At 60.7% G+C, this 16330-nt stretch overlaps 1 protein-coding gene across 2 annotated transcripts in view; it reads left to right on the plus strand.

Moving 5' to 3' along the window:
* Positions 1 to 16330, plus strand: part of KIRREL3 (kirre like nephrin family adhesion molecule 3) — a 114281-nt gene that overhangs the window by 74604 nt on the left and 23347 nt on the right. For both annotated transcript variants that reach the window (XM_037038192.1, XM_037038193.1), the window contains exons 5-6: positions 6393 to 6543; positions 12069 to 12174. In XM_037038192.1, the coding sequence (XP_036894087.1) occupies positions 6393 to 6543; positions 12069 to 12174 (257 nt within the window). The remainder of the gene's footprint in view (positions 1 to 6392; positions 6544 to 12068; positions 12175 to 16330) is intronic.

A 16330-nucleotide genomic window follows, 5' to 3' on the forward strand; every position in this document is an offset into this window, starting at 1 on the left:
TCCCCACCCCCTCTCTCCTGCAGTCCTCCAACCCTCCATGACCAGGGCCAGGTCCAGGGTCACTAACCCACACCACCCCCAGGGCCTGGCTCCCGCCCCCATCTACTCCAGGTTGGTAGCCGACCAGAACCTGTCCAACTGCCTACCCTGCCCGGGAGGGGGGCCCCCAGAAAAACCACAACAAAGGCTCACAGCCTGGTTTTCTCTCCTGCTCAGCCTCCTGACAGGCCGAGGGCTGCCCTGTATGGCCCCCACCTCTGGGTGCCCTGAGTAACAAACTACCTTTCCATGGCAGGCCAGTCGTGATCTGCTGGCCTCGCCCCACCTGGATGACAACGGAATCCCAGGTGCACTTCAAAACAGCGCCCTGCACACTCCACTCAAGGAGATTGTGCCTAGAGGTGCGGACAGGCTTTGGGTCACAGACCCTCGAAAGATGAGCGGGACCTGGAAGGAGGGATGCCCGGTCTGCAGGCAGAACACAGCGGTCTAACAGGGAGCGAGAGCCCTGCTCGGCCAACGAGTGGACAGAACCCTAGTCTCCTTCCCATGAGCCTCTCCAGTCTCAGACATGTGGGCAGCTGCTCAGAGACATGGGAGGGCCTTGGGCAAGGCAGCACCCTGCTCTCCCCTCTGCTCGTGGCCTCAGAGATTTGGAGGTACACCACTTGCTCCCCACTCCCGACCCACCCTGGCACCCCTTCCAAGGTCCTTAGCAAGGTAAGCAAAGCCTTCACCCTCCGGGGAGGACGTGAGGTGGCCTGTCCCTTCTCTGAGGCTGTGTCCTTCCTGTCCAAAGCTGACCCCCACCCTCCCAAAGAGTCAACCCTGGGGCTGCTGATCAAGGTCCCCACCCAGAGCTGGGTGCCAGAACCCAAGACAAAAGTCTTTCCTCCTGCAAGTCCAGGCAAGGGGAGGGGAAGCTGCCTGGTGAGAGATGTGTCCCTCGCCCCTGTCCTGAGCAGGAGCCCCCTGCGGGGTTACAAAATACAAAAGCCTGACACAGCAGTGTGTCCTGCAGTGGAGGGGGAAAGGAAAGGGAAGGGGTTTTCCTTCCAGTCTGGGCATCTGTCCAGTCCCTTCCTGAGGCTGGGCCAGCCTGGCCCACGCCAGGCTTTATGTCCTGCAGGGGACACACCCTCAACTGGTGAAAAGAGAGGTGAGAGTCAACTTGCTGGACCTGTGCGGGGACCACCTTGACCCCTTGCCTGGCACTGTGCTACCATGAACGGGAGCAGGAGGTCATGCCCCACCCTCCACCCACCCACCCATTCTCACCCCTACTGGCCTGTGGCAGGAAGGACTGCACTGGGCAGCCGGGGGCCTGGGTTCCCATTCCGCTCTGTGTAACCCCAGGAGGTCATCCCCAGGCCTCAGTTTCCTCATCTGTAAAACAAAGGGGTTGGACCAGACACTCTGTATTAGTAGGGAAGGGCTGCCAAACAAAGCACCACAGCCTGGGGATTCGACAGCAGACATTTGTCTCCTCACGGTTCTGGAGGCTGGGGGTCCGGGATCGTGGTGCCGGCAGTGGCTGGTTTCTGGTGAGGCCTGTCTTCCTGGCTTGCGGGTGGCACCTTCTTCTGTGTCCTCACAAGGCCTGCTCCCTCTGTGCATGCCGGGGAGAGGTCTCTGGAACCTGCTTCCTCTTCTTATACGGCACCAGTCCTATTGGACTAGGGCCCTGCCCTGATGACCTCAGGCCTCAGCCAAGTATCTGCCAGCTCCAAAAGCTAGGGTCTTGCAACCTGGAGCACATGGAGAAGGGTGGGTGGCCCAGCAGGGCTGTTTGCTGCCCGCCCCCGCCCCAGAGCCCCCCAGGACTGTGGGGGCCATTCCCACTGGCATTTCTGAGTCCCGAAGGCAGAGCTCCCTTCATCACACTGCCTCCAGAGCACCTGGCCCAGGTGAGCACCCAGGGCTCCCGCAGGTGTCTGGGTGCAGAAGCCCAGTGCCAGGCCTCTCTCCAAAGTCCTCCTCCTGGACACCCCCAGACTTGGGCCATCTTCTCCGTATGGCCCCTCTTCTCTGGCACCGGACTCACACACAAACCGGGGGAGGCAAGACAGGCTGTGCAAGCAGAAGAAAGACTGTAGGGGCTGAGCCCGGAGAGAAGTCTCCCCAGGGAGCCAGGTCCTGCCCCACCCGCTGCTTCGCTCGAAGCTGCCAGGTGCGGGGATGCGGCCTAGGCCCTGGAGAGGGGCCAGCTCTCGGCACAGTCATGTGCATACCCACTCAGAAGGCCCTTACCCTCCAGCCCTGCCTCTCTGCTTCCTCCAGCGGCCTGTCCAATGGGCTGCCTCTGCCAGGACTGTGGGGCTCACCGGGCCCTGGATTCCCACCCCCTCACCGGGGCCCAGCTCTTTCTCCCCACCAGTCACCCCAACAGCCCCCACCCTGTCAGTCTATCTTAGGGTCCTAGAGTCCCTACGGGTGCCTGCGGCCTTCTGTGTGAAGGGTGCCACTCCTGGCCCCAGGGCACAAGGATGAGGGCCCCTGTGATGCAGGGTCTGGGCAGCCAGCCCTGCGGTGGCCTCACCTTCCCTCGAATCCCTATTCAAGCCATGGCGTGACAAGTGGCCCTGGAGGACTCCCCAGGAAGCTGTAACAAGGAGACCAGAGAGATGATTCAAAAACAGACAGGGGACAGGGGAGCTGAGTGAGGGAGGGAGGCCTTGTTGCCAGGCAGTTGGGTCTCACTCAAGGCCCCTGGAGACTGTCTGCACACCCGTGAGCATCCCCCTATTCAGCACAGTGCTGGTGCCCCACCCATTGCACTCCCTCCAAACCTCTGTCCTCATCACCTGGGGTCCCCAACAGGCATCACCAGGCCTCCCACGTTCTGTGCTCAGCCTGGCTCTCCACTGCCCAGCAGAGGCCCCAGGGACAGAGCAGAAGGGCCCCTGCTGCCAGCACTGGGCAGCCACACCCAGGGTGCGTTCTGTCCCTGGGCAACCCAGCCTGCAGGGCCACTGCCAACTGAGAGCCAAGAGCCTGCCCTCAGGGTGGGGCACAGACAGGGGCAGCCCCTGGGGCAGTCCCAAAGCTCCCTGGACGCAGGCAGGAGGAGGAAGCCCATGGGCGAAGGCCACTGCTCTGGAGCGCTCACCCCTGCGCCCAGGTCACCTGCCCACACAGACTGGCCGGTCCCACTGCATCCCCAGGAGCTGCCCTGGCGGTCTCCCGGGCAGCCTGCGCTGGGATGTGGCCACACGCTAGTGCAACCAAGCCAGAGGGAGTGCCTGCTACCCCAGGCCTTGGAGGCGGTGGCTTCAGAAAGGAAGGACCCACCATTAGCGATTCATCAGATGAGCTGATCGGATGCCAACGACGGTTTCTGAAACAAGAGGTGGGGGCGGAGTGGGGGGAGTGCCGGGACCCACAGCACGTCCCTGGAGCCAAGTTCAGGGGAGGGAAGGAGCTGGGAGGGAAGGCTGGGTGGGGCTGTGACCAGAATCAGCAAATGGTAGAATGGGAGACCTGCCTGGAACCTTCAAGGCCACCCAAAGCAAAGGCTCCTTTGCATATCAGTAAAGGGAGGGTGTGTAAGAGAGGAAGGAAGGAAAAGAGAAAGCGGAAAGAAAAGGGGAAGTGAGAAGATCAGGAAGGAAAGAGGGAAGGAGATAATGAGGGTGAGCTTGGAGGCCATACTCTGGGCACCCCACCGGCCAGCCCCTCCCCGGGGGGGCCCCCCAGAGCTGGGAGCCAGCGAGAGCCTGCCTGCCTCACTCCCCTCCACCCAGTTCAATGAATGCATCTCCCTTCCCTCTAATTAGATGGAACAAACAACTTGAACCAGAATTTTTATTTCCCAGAAAAGCACACACCCAGACACAGTAAATGTGTCATTAATCATTGTTCTGAGGCAGGGAAGCAGCCTGGGTGGAGGGAGGGAGGTGGGGAGGCAATCCAGGGGCCTAATTAGGAGCACGGGCCTCGATTCCTCACCCACTAGCACCCTGATGGCCCTGCCCTCCCCCGCAAAGAGCAGATCGTGGAAGGGCTCCTGGCCCAGGCAAACATATTTAAATGTCCCCTGTNGGGAAGAGGGGGGCGGGGGGGGGGGGGGGGGGGGGGGGGGGGGGGGGGGGGGGTGGGGATAGTACTGACCTTCCCCCACATAGACATACCTACTCCAGGTCTTATTGTCATTCAGGAAATTGTTCTTATTATCGCCTGGCTATTTACAGGCTCCCGTGGTCTGCAGCGGAGCCCCAGGCGGCCAGCGGCTGTCAGGGCTGGGGCTCAACCCTTGCGCCTGTCCCTCGCTCTCAGGCCCCTGGGCAGGTCCCTCTACTGGCCTGCCTCCAGTTCCACACTCTGGCCCTAAGCCCGATTCCCTGGCAGCCCGGGCTGCCCCGAGGCTGGCTCAGACTGGCAACATCCCTGTCCCCACCCCCTCTCCGAGGACCCCTCCTCCCAGGGCTGAGGGACAGATGTGCCCTGAGGCCTCGAGCCACCAGCACCCGTCCAGACCCAGGCAGTTTGGGGGCATCCAGAAGAAACAGTGTGGACGGCTGCCCTGCTCTCTGAGTCCCTGCAGCATCCCAGAGTCTGGCTTAGTCTGTGCAGGACGTGCTGATCTGGGCAGAGGCTCGGGTCCAGTCCTGGAGGCCACAAGCTCCGCCCCAGCGGGGAAGGACCGGGCTGACCCGTGGACCCAGAGAGCGGTCCCCTCAGCCTCCGTGGTGCTGCTCACAGTCCGGGGACCTTGGAGGCTACACAGGGCTTCTCACTGTTGCCGCCTTTAAGTGGAGGTCGTACCACCCGCCATCTTGCTGTCAGGGAGCTGTGGTGGGAGGGCCGTGGCTGACGGTCACCATCCTCAAGTGCAAACCCTCAGCCCTGCACAGCAAGTTCTGGGCTCCGTTTGAACTTGGTTTTCTCCTCTGCTAAACAGAGATCATCTGCCCCTCCTTCTGGAGTCTGGTGAGATTAGAAACAATGTCGCGGTTATTTTAAGGACGGTTCTGAGGAAGTAAAGACTATTATCCTATTCCCTGGCTCTGATCATGGCAAAATAAGACTGCGCCTGGCACCCATGTTCTGGAAGGAGCTAAGATCCTTCCCAGAATCAGTAGTCTCTGAGGACCAATGGTCCCGCCTTGGGAGTGGCCCTCCTGCCAGCACCCGTCCCCAGCACGCACCCACCTTAGTGGGCCACCGGTAGGCTCACTAAGCTTCCAGGGCACCAAACTGATGGGGAGGGAACTGAAAAGGGGTGCAGGGGAGGGAGGGGCGTAGCAATGATGGCGGGACTGGCTGCAGAACGACCTCATGGTGCTGTGGAAACAGGAATGGAAGATGGGGGCCAAAAGCCCAGGATCTGCATGTGTTTCCTGGGGCCCCTAACCAAGTGCTGCACCTGAGGCTTGGAACAACTGAAACGCATTGTCTCCCACCTGTGGAGGCCACAGTCTGCGCTTACAGATTTGACAGGACCATGCTCCCTCCAAAGGCCTAGAGAGACCGCTCCCGGCTTGTGGAGGCTCCCACCATGCCCTGGCTGGTGGCGGCCTCCCTCCAGTCTCTGCCTCCTCCTTCCATTGTGCCCCTTCTGTTTCCTCTTCTCATAAGGACACTGGCCATTGGATTTAGGGCCCACTCTAAATTCAGGATAATCTTGTCTCCAGATTCTCAACAAATCACTAATTACTCACTTATCTGCGATGGTCCTGTTCCCAAACGAGGTCCCATGCTGGGGCTCCAGAGGGACATGAGTCTGGGGAGGGACACACCTGAACCCAAGACAGGACCCTCTGGCTTATTTTGCCTCCACCCTGAGGTGTAAGTCTGGTCAAGCCCTATGGCTATCCTGGTCTCCCCTGCTTGCTCACCTGTCACAGGGAAGATGATGGCATCTGTGCCTCCAATGACTTGGTCAGGGTGGCCGTGAGGTCAGGAAGTGAAATGGTCCAACAAGTTGAAAGGGTTTATATAGAAGTAATAAAAAGAGTCCATGTGCACTGACTCTGGCCGCATCACCCCCAGCCCCACCCTCACCCCATGCCCCCAACCGCAGCCCCCCAGACTCCGTCGCTGCCTGTCACACACATCTCAGAGCTTTGTGCAGACCCAGCGGTCCCCCGAATGAAAGGCAGGCAGGTGGAGGTCACTACAGTCCATGGGACTGCAGCCTCGTTTCCGTTATAACATGGGGTCAGCAAATCCAGGCTGATGTTCACACACGATGGGAAGCTTTTCTTTATTTCTTCTGCAGCCCAGCACTCAGCCAAACCGGGGGGATGAAAGGTAACCCAGCTCTGTGCAGAGACAGGCACCCTGGGGTCCCAAGCTGCCCCCCTCCTGTGCACAGGGCTCCCTCTTCCTGTAGCTGCCCAGGCCACCCCAGCCAGTGACGTGGGGCCTTCTCTCCCTACCCCGCCCCCCAGACCCTGCTTCGTGATGGCAAGCGTGAGAGCATCGTGAGCACCCTCTTCATCTCCCCTGGAGACGTGGAGAACGGGCAGAGCATCGTGTGCCGGGCCACCAACAAAGCTGTCCCCGGAGGGAAGGAGACCTCGGTCACCATCGACGTCCAGCGTGAGTATCCTCCAGGCCTGGGCCAGGGAAGACACCACCGGCCAGCACCCCTGCCTGGAGCTCAGGTGTTGAAAGGGACTCGGCCTGGCCGACCAGCTCCCCAGGCCCCACCCACCCCCTTCAGGTCCCTCCCTGCAGGGCACCTGAGGCAGGCCCAGGGACAGGCAGCTCTGGGGACTGGCCGCGTTTGGGTTCGTGCGCACCCAAAGGGCCAGCGTGTCCTTATTGTCACAGGAAGTGAAGACATCTCAGATGAGCGTCCTTGGCACACGATGTATTTAAGCCTCTTTCCTACGCCTGTGTCAGGTGGCAGTTCCACCCCGGTAATATCCCAGGACGCCCCTGGCCCCGCTGGCCCCGCTGGCCCCGCCTGCTGGCCCCACATGGTCCCTGGGAGGGGAGGCCGCAGCAGAGGTGCCAGGAGTTGAAGGAGCCCTCAGGGTTCGAGACAGAAGGTAGTGCCACCCCCTCTGGAGGGTCTGGAGGGCTGCCCTCCTGGGAGGGTTGGTCCAGGAGGGAAGAGGAAGAAGAAGCTGTCCGTCCTTCAAATGTATTGTCTCATTTAATCTGTACAACAACGGTCAGGAGTAGGTATGGCTGTGGCCCCCGTGTGGGAAAACCGAGGCCCCCAAAGGCTGATCACTTGCTCAAGGCCACGTAGGTTTCAAGTGCAGGCAGAGACCGTGCTGGTAAACTCTCCTCCATGCTTCCAAACTCTGGGCCCTGGGCGAGTGTTTATTACCACAGCTACTACACGCAGAGACGGTGCCTTAAAGCCACGCCAGCATCCCATTCCAAAAGTCCCCCAACAGAGACCCCCACCGGCCCCCAACGTGCCTGTCAGTCCCTGAAAGCAGAGGAGGGCTCGGCAAGGTGCCCCATGGCCTTGCGCTCAGCTCTGGGCCAGGCTAGGTTTAAAGTGTCAGCTCTCAGGAATCAGCTGGTCTTCTCTGACACCTGCCCGCCCCTGCTGCCGGGGAACACAGTGCCACCACCGGAGGCTGGCTGCCTGGGTCGTAGGTGCTGAGCCACAAGGCTGGGGCTGCAGGCTCACGTTCATTCCCTCCTTATCGTTCTGTTCCTTCTCAATCCAGTTCATTGGAACACACTTCCCAACAGCCCCCAGCTTGTCCACGGCCTCTGGACTCTGACCCCACATGGCTCTCTGAGGCTCTGTGCCCTCCGGTTTTCTGAACCCGCCTCCGCAGCCTGCGAGTGGACGGTCCCGTTGAAGTGTCTGCGTCCTTGCAGACGCCACTGACATTCCTGAGGGCAGGAGAAATGGCTGGGATTTCAGACGGGCTCGCTGTCCATACTAGACATGGCTGCTGAGTTCTTGGAGAGGCTTCATCTTCTCTGTCTTCATCGCGCCAAGCAAGGGGTTTTCTTTCACTCCTCACTCGGTGAGAGCCAAGAACTGCAGGGCTCTTGCCAGGCCTAGGACCAGGGCGAAAGGAGGGAGGGGCGTGTAGGTTCAAGGGTCAGCCTGAGACAGAGGCCCCTCCCCCAGCCCCTGAGCCACAGCTGGCGCCCCACACCCACCTGCTTCTTCCCTGCAGGCACGAAGCAGGCAGTAGGCCCAGCGGTGGAGGGGAAGCTGGGTGCTGTGGGCTTCAGGGAGTCTATCCTCCAGAAAGGCCCCCGGCCCACGGGCTGTGCAGACCCAAGCATGTGGCTCCATCCGGGACATCGGTTCCTTGTCCAATTGCACCGAAGGACGTCCAAGGTGCCCTCTCACCACAAGATTGACCACGGATCAGAGCTCTCTGCAGACACAAGCCAAACCTGGGAGGAACGAGGGTGGGAGGCGCCAGACACCCAAGCCCCCGACCACTAAGCTGCTGGCTGTGGCCACTGCCCGCCCTGTCCCACCTCCCCTCCAGTCCCCAAGCTGGTCGGAGGCCTGGGCCAGCTGCAAATCCTGCCCCGAAGAATCCGCTGCTTGGCTCCCGCGGCAGCAGCCTGGGCCCCGGCAGGGACGGCAGTGCTTCTGGCCCAGGCCGTTACCCACCCCGCCAGGGGAAGCTCTCCGTCAACCAGAGAGCTGCCGCCACACGACAGCCCACCACCCATTAAATGCCACCGCTCTCAGGGCACTCTGGTGAGACGATCCATTTACCGAGTGCACAGATGACAGCCTGCGTCTGAGGAGGAGGCTGCATGGCCAGGCCTCTGGGCACCACCTGCCTTTCTTTCCCAGGACGCCTCCGCCCTGCGAGGAGGGAGGCGTGGGGGTGAGCTCAGGTTGGGGCTGAGAACCCAGGTGCCTGCCTTCACAGGCCCTCCCACCCGAGGAAGTACAGGGCGGTAGTTAAGGCCACAGCCTTCCTCTCGGTTTGGACATAGCTCTGCCAAGGTTGCTTCGGCTACTGAATCTCTCTGTGCCTCGGTTTCCTCATCCGTGTACAGAGGTAACACTGCTTCCCTCGCAGGATGGCTGTGGGGTCCCCTTAAATCGTTCAGAGGGCCGCCTTGGCATCGTGCCCGGCACGGGGCGAGCCCCTTGCCCCTGTCAGCTGCTGTAGCCGTGCAGTCAGGGGTGCAGGGCCACCTCCCCCAGGGCACCCCCCTCCCCGGCCCCAACAGGGGAGAGGTCTCCATCCACTTGTCCTCTCCTGAAAGTCGTTTTGTGTGTGTGTGCCAGGCAGAATCTCAGCCTCTCTCCACCCGCACCGCCCTCCTTCCTCCTCCGCTTGCTCACCTGTTTGCTCAGCGAGCGCTCCGCCGTTAGCAGGCACACCATGGGTGGGGTCAGGGCCGCCTTTGCAAACCTGCTCGTTTTCTCCGCCAACTGAGAAGCACCCACACTCGGCAAAAGCACACTTGTCGTTTGTTTCCCTTGGTCTTTATATGTTGCCCAACGAAAGACACAGTCCCCAGATTGAGTCATGGGAGAGAGAGCTTTGCCCCCCCGAAAACCTCACCACATCTGGACTCTGCCTCCAGCTGCCAAGTTGCAAATGGATGTGTTATAAAATCACTAAGTAATGGAATTCCTCTCTTTCCCGCCCCCTCCCCCACGTAGTGCTCCCCCCTCCAGTGAACACACGCGTGCACCCCCGCTGCTGGTAGACACGCTGACTGACTCTCAGCTGCAACATCTGCTCGATGTGGTCTCGGTTCCACCAGCTACATCAAAGCTGCCCTCTGCATGTTATGCAGCCAACATCACAACTGGGATTAAACTCATGCTTAATAGTTGGATATGACATGAACTATTTATGGCATCTGGTAGACTCCCAAGAGCTCATACCTGCACATCCAGGGGAGAGGTCGGAGAGAGGGACACAGGGGCCGTGGGCCAGGCCGGGGGGGGCGGGGGGGGGCTCAGTGAAAGTGGAAAGTGTGAGTGCTTCCTGGAGGCCCCTCCTCCTGAGGCCCTGCAGGAAAGGCTGGCATTGAGGATGTTGCAAAGAGGCAGGGAGCTGCAAGAGAGTATTTCACAGGATAAGCTGAGAGGGACAGGTACATGGCACTCACCCTACGGACAGCAGCTGAGAGGGGCTGCAGGGGTCTGGGGGTCCAGGCTCTCCAGGGAGGTGGAAGGAGAGCTCTTGTGGCCAGTCCTGGACACATGCATATACGCTTTGAATAATAAGATTCAGATTGTTCGAATACCTGTGACCTCCCTGGTAATGCTCCAGGAAAAAGCGGGCAAGTTGCTGTCCCAGGAGCAGATGCTCCTGATGAGGATGGTGGACCCCATCAGGAGCTGGGGGATAAAGCAGGAGCACAGGTCCCTGGCACGGTGGGCCACCTGCTGCTCAGGAGCCCGTGTCTCAACACTCTGTCCACAGAAAGCTGCACAGTCCATCCTGTGAGCCCCTCCCAGGCCCCAGCCCCCAGGCCCAGAGCCAGGCAGGGAGGCCTGGCCGGCTTGAGCACCGGCAAGGCAGGGGGAGCCATGCCTATGACTCCCTGAGGGGTGTGGGACCCCACCGGCCATTGCCAGCAGGACTCCTGTTCCCCTTCTGGGGACCTTCACCTGCACCCAGAGGGGTCAGCAGTTTTTCTCAATCATCCCTGAGCAACTGGCTTCTTTACTGCTTTGTTCTGAAAATGGGCTGAACTCCTAGGAAATCCTAATATCTTCCAGCACTTTGCTCTGCTTATGGGTGAGGACGGGCCCAAAGAGGCGGCCCAGGGCCCAGGCCGGGCCACACGGCCATGCCACCCTCTGAACTCACCCCGAGTTCAACTCCAGCCAGGCATCCACGCCATGAAAGAAAAGGAATGGGCACTGGCTGTCCTTGCCCCTCCAAGGAGTATGGACACCAGGGACACCAAAGCCTGGGAGCCGGGGGCATGGGTGACACTAGCTTGAGGGGAAGGTCCCAAGCCAGCTCCCCTAAGCTCAGGAGGGCCACCTGCCTCCAAGCCATTCCCTGAGCTGACTCCCACCTCCCCGTCTCTCTGCGGTGGATCCCGCCATCCCCACATCTCTCAGGGCCTCTTTCTCCCTCTCTCTCATCTCTGCTCCTCCTCATTTAGTTTGGTCTTCTTCCCCAACCCTCTGCCACTTTATGACGTTTCTGTCTGCTTGTCTCCCTTGCTCTTTCTGCGTCTAGTCTGAAATCTTGGTCTGATTGTGTTTCTCGGCGTATGTCACTCTCTCTCTCTCTCTGCGTCTCTCTCTGTCTCTCTGCTTCTCAGTGTTTCTCTGGGGGGGTTTATTTCCTCTGCATTTCTCTCTCTCTCTCTCTCTCTCTCTCTCTCTCCCCTCCCTCTCCCACTCTCCCCACTCCACGTCTCTCTCCTGCATGAGTGTCTCCATGCCGGCCTCCCATCCCATCTCGGCAGACCCCCTTGCGTGTCTCTCCATCTCTGCTCCCGGTCTCCCTGCCTCTTGCCCGCTCTCAGTTCCCTGTCTCCTCTACCTTCCACCATTTAGCACTTTAGAGCTTCTCATCATTGAAGGAGAGAGCCAGCCAGCCTGGGGAGCAAGGGCTGGGTGACAACACCAGTCAGAATGCAGACGAGATGATTAGGCTGATGAAAGGGCGTAAATGCCACTTGGAAGTGAAGGGTGGCACGAGAACCTTTGCACAAAGAGATACGAATCAGACATTTCCAAAGAGGACAGTTTGTGTGTAAATGAACCTCACTGTCCCCACTCCCCCTCGAGCCCCTTGCACAGCCTCCTCCCCCTCTCCTTTCTGAAGCGCTCTGTTCTCTCTAGAAGCTGGAAGATGGGCGGCGTGGTCCAGGGGCCAGGCAGCCATGCTTTGGCTGGCTGTCCACTTAAACAGCAGGCTTTGAATCCACAGAGGGAGCCCTGACCCTGCCACCAGGGCTGCCTGAGGCAGCACCTCCAGGGAGCGGCAGAGCCCCTGCTGAGGCCCCCAGCTTGCTGGGGACCACGGCAGTGATGGCTGCTCTGAGGGTCCCCAGGCTCATGGGTGGTAGAACCTCTGGCCTTTACCCTCCATGGCACCTAAGGGGTCTCCTGGGGTCTTCCTGCCTCACTCTTCCCCAAGCCGTGGGCGCAGCTCCCCCATCTACAAGGGAATCTCTTCTCTCCACAGACCCGCCGCTCGTCAACCTGTCCGTGGAGCCACAGCCCGTGCTGGAAGACAACGTCGTCACCTTCCACTGCTCTGCCAAGGCCAACCCGGCGGTCACCCAGTACAGGTCAGAGCCACTGCTGCGGAGGCACAGACCCCACACGCGCCCCGCCTAGCCTGCAGCTGTCGCCGTGTCCTGGCATCCAGCGAGCGCTTGGTTGGCTACGGGGGGGCCCCATGCCCTTCTCCGCGCCCTGCCACCCCGTCCACCCCGAGCCTGGCGGGGGCGCCTTTCCCCCTGCCTTCCCCCCCACNCCCAAGCCGTGGGCGCAGCTCCCCCATCTACAAGGGAATCTCTTCTCTCCACAGACCCGCCGCTCGTCAACCTGTCCGTGGAGCCACAGCCCGTGCTGGAAGACAACGTCGTCACCTTCCACTGCTCTGCCAAGGCCAACCCGGCGGTCACCCAGTACAGGTCAGAGCCACTGCTGCGGAGGCACAGACCCCACACGCGCCCCGCGTAGCCTGCAGCTGTCGCCGTGTCCTGGCATCCAGCGAGCGCTTGGTTGGCTACGGGGGGGCCCCATGCCCTTCTCCGCGCCCTGCCACCCCATCCACCCCGAGCCTGGCGGGGGCGCCTTTCCCCCTGCCTTCCCCCCCCCCACACACACTGGCCGGGTGGGACTTCTCTCCTTTACGCACATGTATATGCCCATCCCACCAAAGAGAGTAGGCGTCACCCCTTCTGTCTGAATAGCTTGTGGATCCCTTTTTGCTGAAACGAGGGAGAAAGGCCCAAGAAAAAAGTTCCAACAACCAGGGGACCAGTAAGAGCAGCATCTGGATTCCAGTCTTGTGTCCCCAAACTGTTCCCCTGGCTAGGGTGGGGTTTCTGGGCAGCTGGCCCTGTGCAGTGGGCACCTGGGACACATCACAGTCGTGGCCCTGGGTGCTGCCTGCTCACGGTTCCGAAGGAGCCTCACTGTGGTTCCTGCTGACGGAGCCTCTCCGAGGCATGCACAGCAGTCTGAGTCACGCGTGCTCTCAGCATGGAGCAGAGCACGTGCGCCAGGCACTGGTTCTCCGGAACGTGAGCCAGCTGCCTGGGGAGACACGCAGAGCCGCTCGCCTGGGGTCCTTCCCTCCTGGGCACCGTCGTTGCACGACACCTGGGGACGAGGGACCTCAGAGGCACTCACGGGCAGACGGGGGCCTCGCCCCTCAGCGGGCCTCACCATGGCCTTACCTCCATCCCGTCCCTTCCTACCACCCCAGACCTGATGGAGGAGCCCTGATGGAGGAGCCTGTGCCACCAAAATGGGCTATTAAGCGGCAGTATCAGCCAGCACCAGAGATGCTAATGGTCTCCAAGTGGGATATGCTGGCCATGTGGGTGGGGGAGAAGGAAGGCAGAGAGGCAGTGCAGCCCGGGAGGCAGAAGCAGGGGTAATGGGCCAAAGAGGCAGCCATTACCTTAGGTCCCAGGCTGGACCTAAGCCAGCGCCCCCTGCAGTGCAGGTAATGAAACAACATGGGGATGGGAAACCCAGAGAGATCGAGAGTCTTTTTAAAATAGGATGAAAATCCATCTCTCCTGTCCGATTTAGTTGTTCATTGGCTTGGGGGATCCCCGGAGTCATGCAGCCCAGGAGGCCCAGGGGCAAGTCTGGGTTGGCGGGGACCCGGCCTCTGTCTGGAAGTGACAAGGGTGCTGCAGTGCTGCCCCCGCCAGCCAGCTCCTCTTGACAAGGCAGGCTGTGCTCTGTGGTCTGCTCTCTGCTCCTGACCCCTAAACACCAGGTGCCACATGCCCAGAAGGTACCCCTAATGCCAGTTTCACAGGCAGCCCTTCGTGCACACAGACCACGGGGGCAGGCGCAGCCCACAGGGGCCCCCACAGTGTCCCATGAACACCTAGACCAGAGCAGAGAGAGAGAGCTGGCCCCGCCTATGTCTCCACACTGCGGGGCTCTGGGGCCACTGAGGACCTAGTTACTGAGGTAGGGCGGGGGAGGGGCTGTGCTGTTGGGCCCAGCCTTGTCCCCCGCCCAGCCCCTGCTCCACCAACCAGCAGGGGGCGAGCAGACACCCCAGAAACCAGGCTCCTGGGCCTGAGCCCCGGGGTCACCCCTCTCCACAGAACAGAACAGCATCGGTGACGGCGGTAGTAGTAGGGTGTGCATGCACCTACAAAGACAGGCAGTGACAGTGACAATCTGGGAGTCTAGTGAGGGGAAAAGGGCAGCTCGCTGCACTGTTCTTGCAACTTTTCTATAATTTCAAAGTTCTTTTAAAACTGAAGAGTTAACGAATAAACAAGCAGACAAACAAGCAGAGACCCTGAGGGCTTCCCTGGGCTCCGGATCTCCTGTGGGTCCCAGTCACAGGTCTGGCTGCACACAGAGGGGCCGTCAGGGGGCCGGGTGGGCTCCCCACAGGTGGGCACTTGTCCTCGCCACCTGCCCTGAGGCCTTCTGATCAGCCAAGCATTCTGAGATCACCTCAGAGTGGATCGGGCTCCCTCCAGGCCTCCGGGGAGCCCAGCTGGATGGCTTGGGAAAGAAGCGGGGAGGAGCTGTGGAGAGAGGTGAGGGGGGGCCTGAGCCCACCCACACCCTCTGGGCCCCGCCCGGGCTTCAGTGAGGCCTCACCCAGCAGGTCATTCTGGAAGCTTTGTTGGGATCCAAAAGGAAAACCTTAAGCAAATCTCATCACATAAGCACATTGATTTTCCCGATTGACTTTGACAAGATGACTGAGATCTTCGTGTCTTTCCTCCATTCCTCTCGATGGCTTCCTCCCTGTTTTACACGAAAGGCTGTGATCTCAGAAATTAGAGATGCCCTCCGTGCCCAGGACGGGGGCCCAGGGTGTGCGTGGGGGCGCGTGCAGCCAGGCTCGCTGTCACTCTGGGTGCCCGCCCCTGGGGACCAGGAGCCCGTTCCTGGGTGAGAACAAGCCCCGGGGCGGCACCAAGTCCACCTCCCACCTGCTCCCCCTCTGAGGCTCACTCAGGGCCCCGCGGGCACAGGGAGGGACTGCCACCCAACATGCCACTTGGGGACAGCCGGCAGGTGGTGACACACCAGGCCCCCGATTCTGTGATGCACGTAGCTCATTCTCTTACCTTCACTTGGGTCACATTGATTGGGGAGGCTTATCCACCCCTCACTCTCCCCCCCCCACAGCTACTCCTGTTCTGAGGAGCTGGGAGAGGCGGGGAGTGGTAGGTGGGGGGTGGGAGGGTGAAGGGGCGAGAGAAGAGAGCTGCAGGAGGAAGCTAAGTCAAGGAACCAAGAGGAGAAGAGAGACGTGCTAAGGGAAACGGGGGGAGGGGCAGTCCTTGCCCCCTGCTTCACCCTTGATCTGGTGGCCAGCCGCCTGAATGAGGGGTTTCAGGTTCTGGAAGGATGCCCACAAGACAAGTGTTTTGGTTGGGGGGGTGGGGAATCCAACGGGGAGAAGAAGATGGGCGGAGTGAGATGTGCGCAGGAGGTTCTCAGGGTGTCCCCAGAAGACTCTGTCCCCCCAGCCAGCTCCTGCCATGACCCTGGGAGGGGAAAGTCTAAGATCGCCCCCTGCTGCCCCCTCTGCCTCCAAGGCAGAGCAGGCCTGGGGTGCTCAGGGCCACAGCTGCGCAGATGGCTGGGCTCAGACAGCAGGGCTCTGCTGGGGACAGAAGGCTTAGTCCCCAGCTGTCCCAATGGCTCCTGCCCTGCAGTTCTGAACAGCTCCGAGCCCAGCAGCCCCACCCCCCCAGGCCCCAGCTCCTGGGCATCCCCCACCCCACACCCCCACCCGACCCCCTCACTGCGGAAGGGGGCAAGGAGTAGGGGTCAGGTCCAGTCCCCAGCCATGTGTCTGGGGCTGAGTTCATCCACCTCAGGCAGGGGCTGTGCCCATTAAGTCCAGTCATTAAATTAAAGTTAGAAATGGAAGTGATTCATGAGTAACTCATACTGGTTTGTTGGGAAGCTCCTTAAGCTCTCAGGGAACATGGTTTGCTGTTGTTAAACTGTAATTGTTATTATTAATCGTGTTCTTAATAATTACCCGCTGTTAATTCATAATAATAACCGCATGGTGCCAGCCTGGGAGCTCCTTGTGATGCTGAGAGATGGCCGCTCCCCGGGGCGGCAGGGACAGTGGGGACAGGAAACATCTGCTGGAGGGGAGGGCCGGGGACAGCCAGCCTCCCCGAGTCCAGGGACAGCTCCTGGCATGAGGGATTGGGGTGAGGGCAGCGCCCACAGGGAAGCTGTGGTTGCAGGAACCGTGGTCAT

This window comes from Sturnira hondurensis, unplaced genomic scaffold (assembly GCF_014824575.4).
Source record: "Sturnira hondurensis isolate 20B ecotype Veracruz unplaced genomic scaffold, ASM1482457v3 Scaffold0024152, whole genome shotgun sequence".
In the NCBI taxonomy this organism is placed as follows: Eukaryota; Metazoa; Chordata; class Mammalia; order Chiroptera; family Phyllostomidae; genus Sturnira; species Sturnira hondurensis.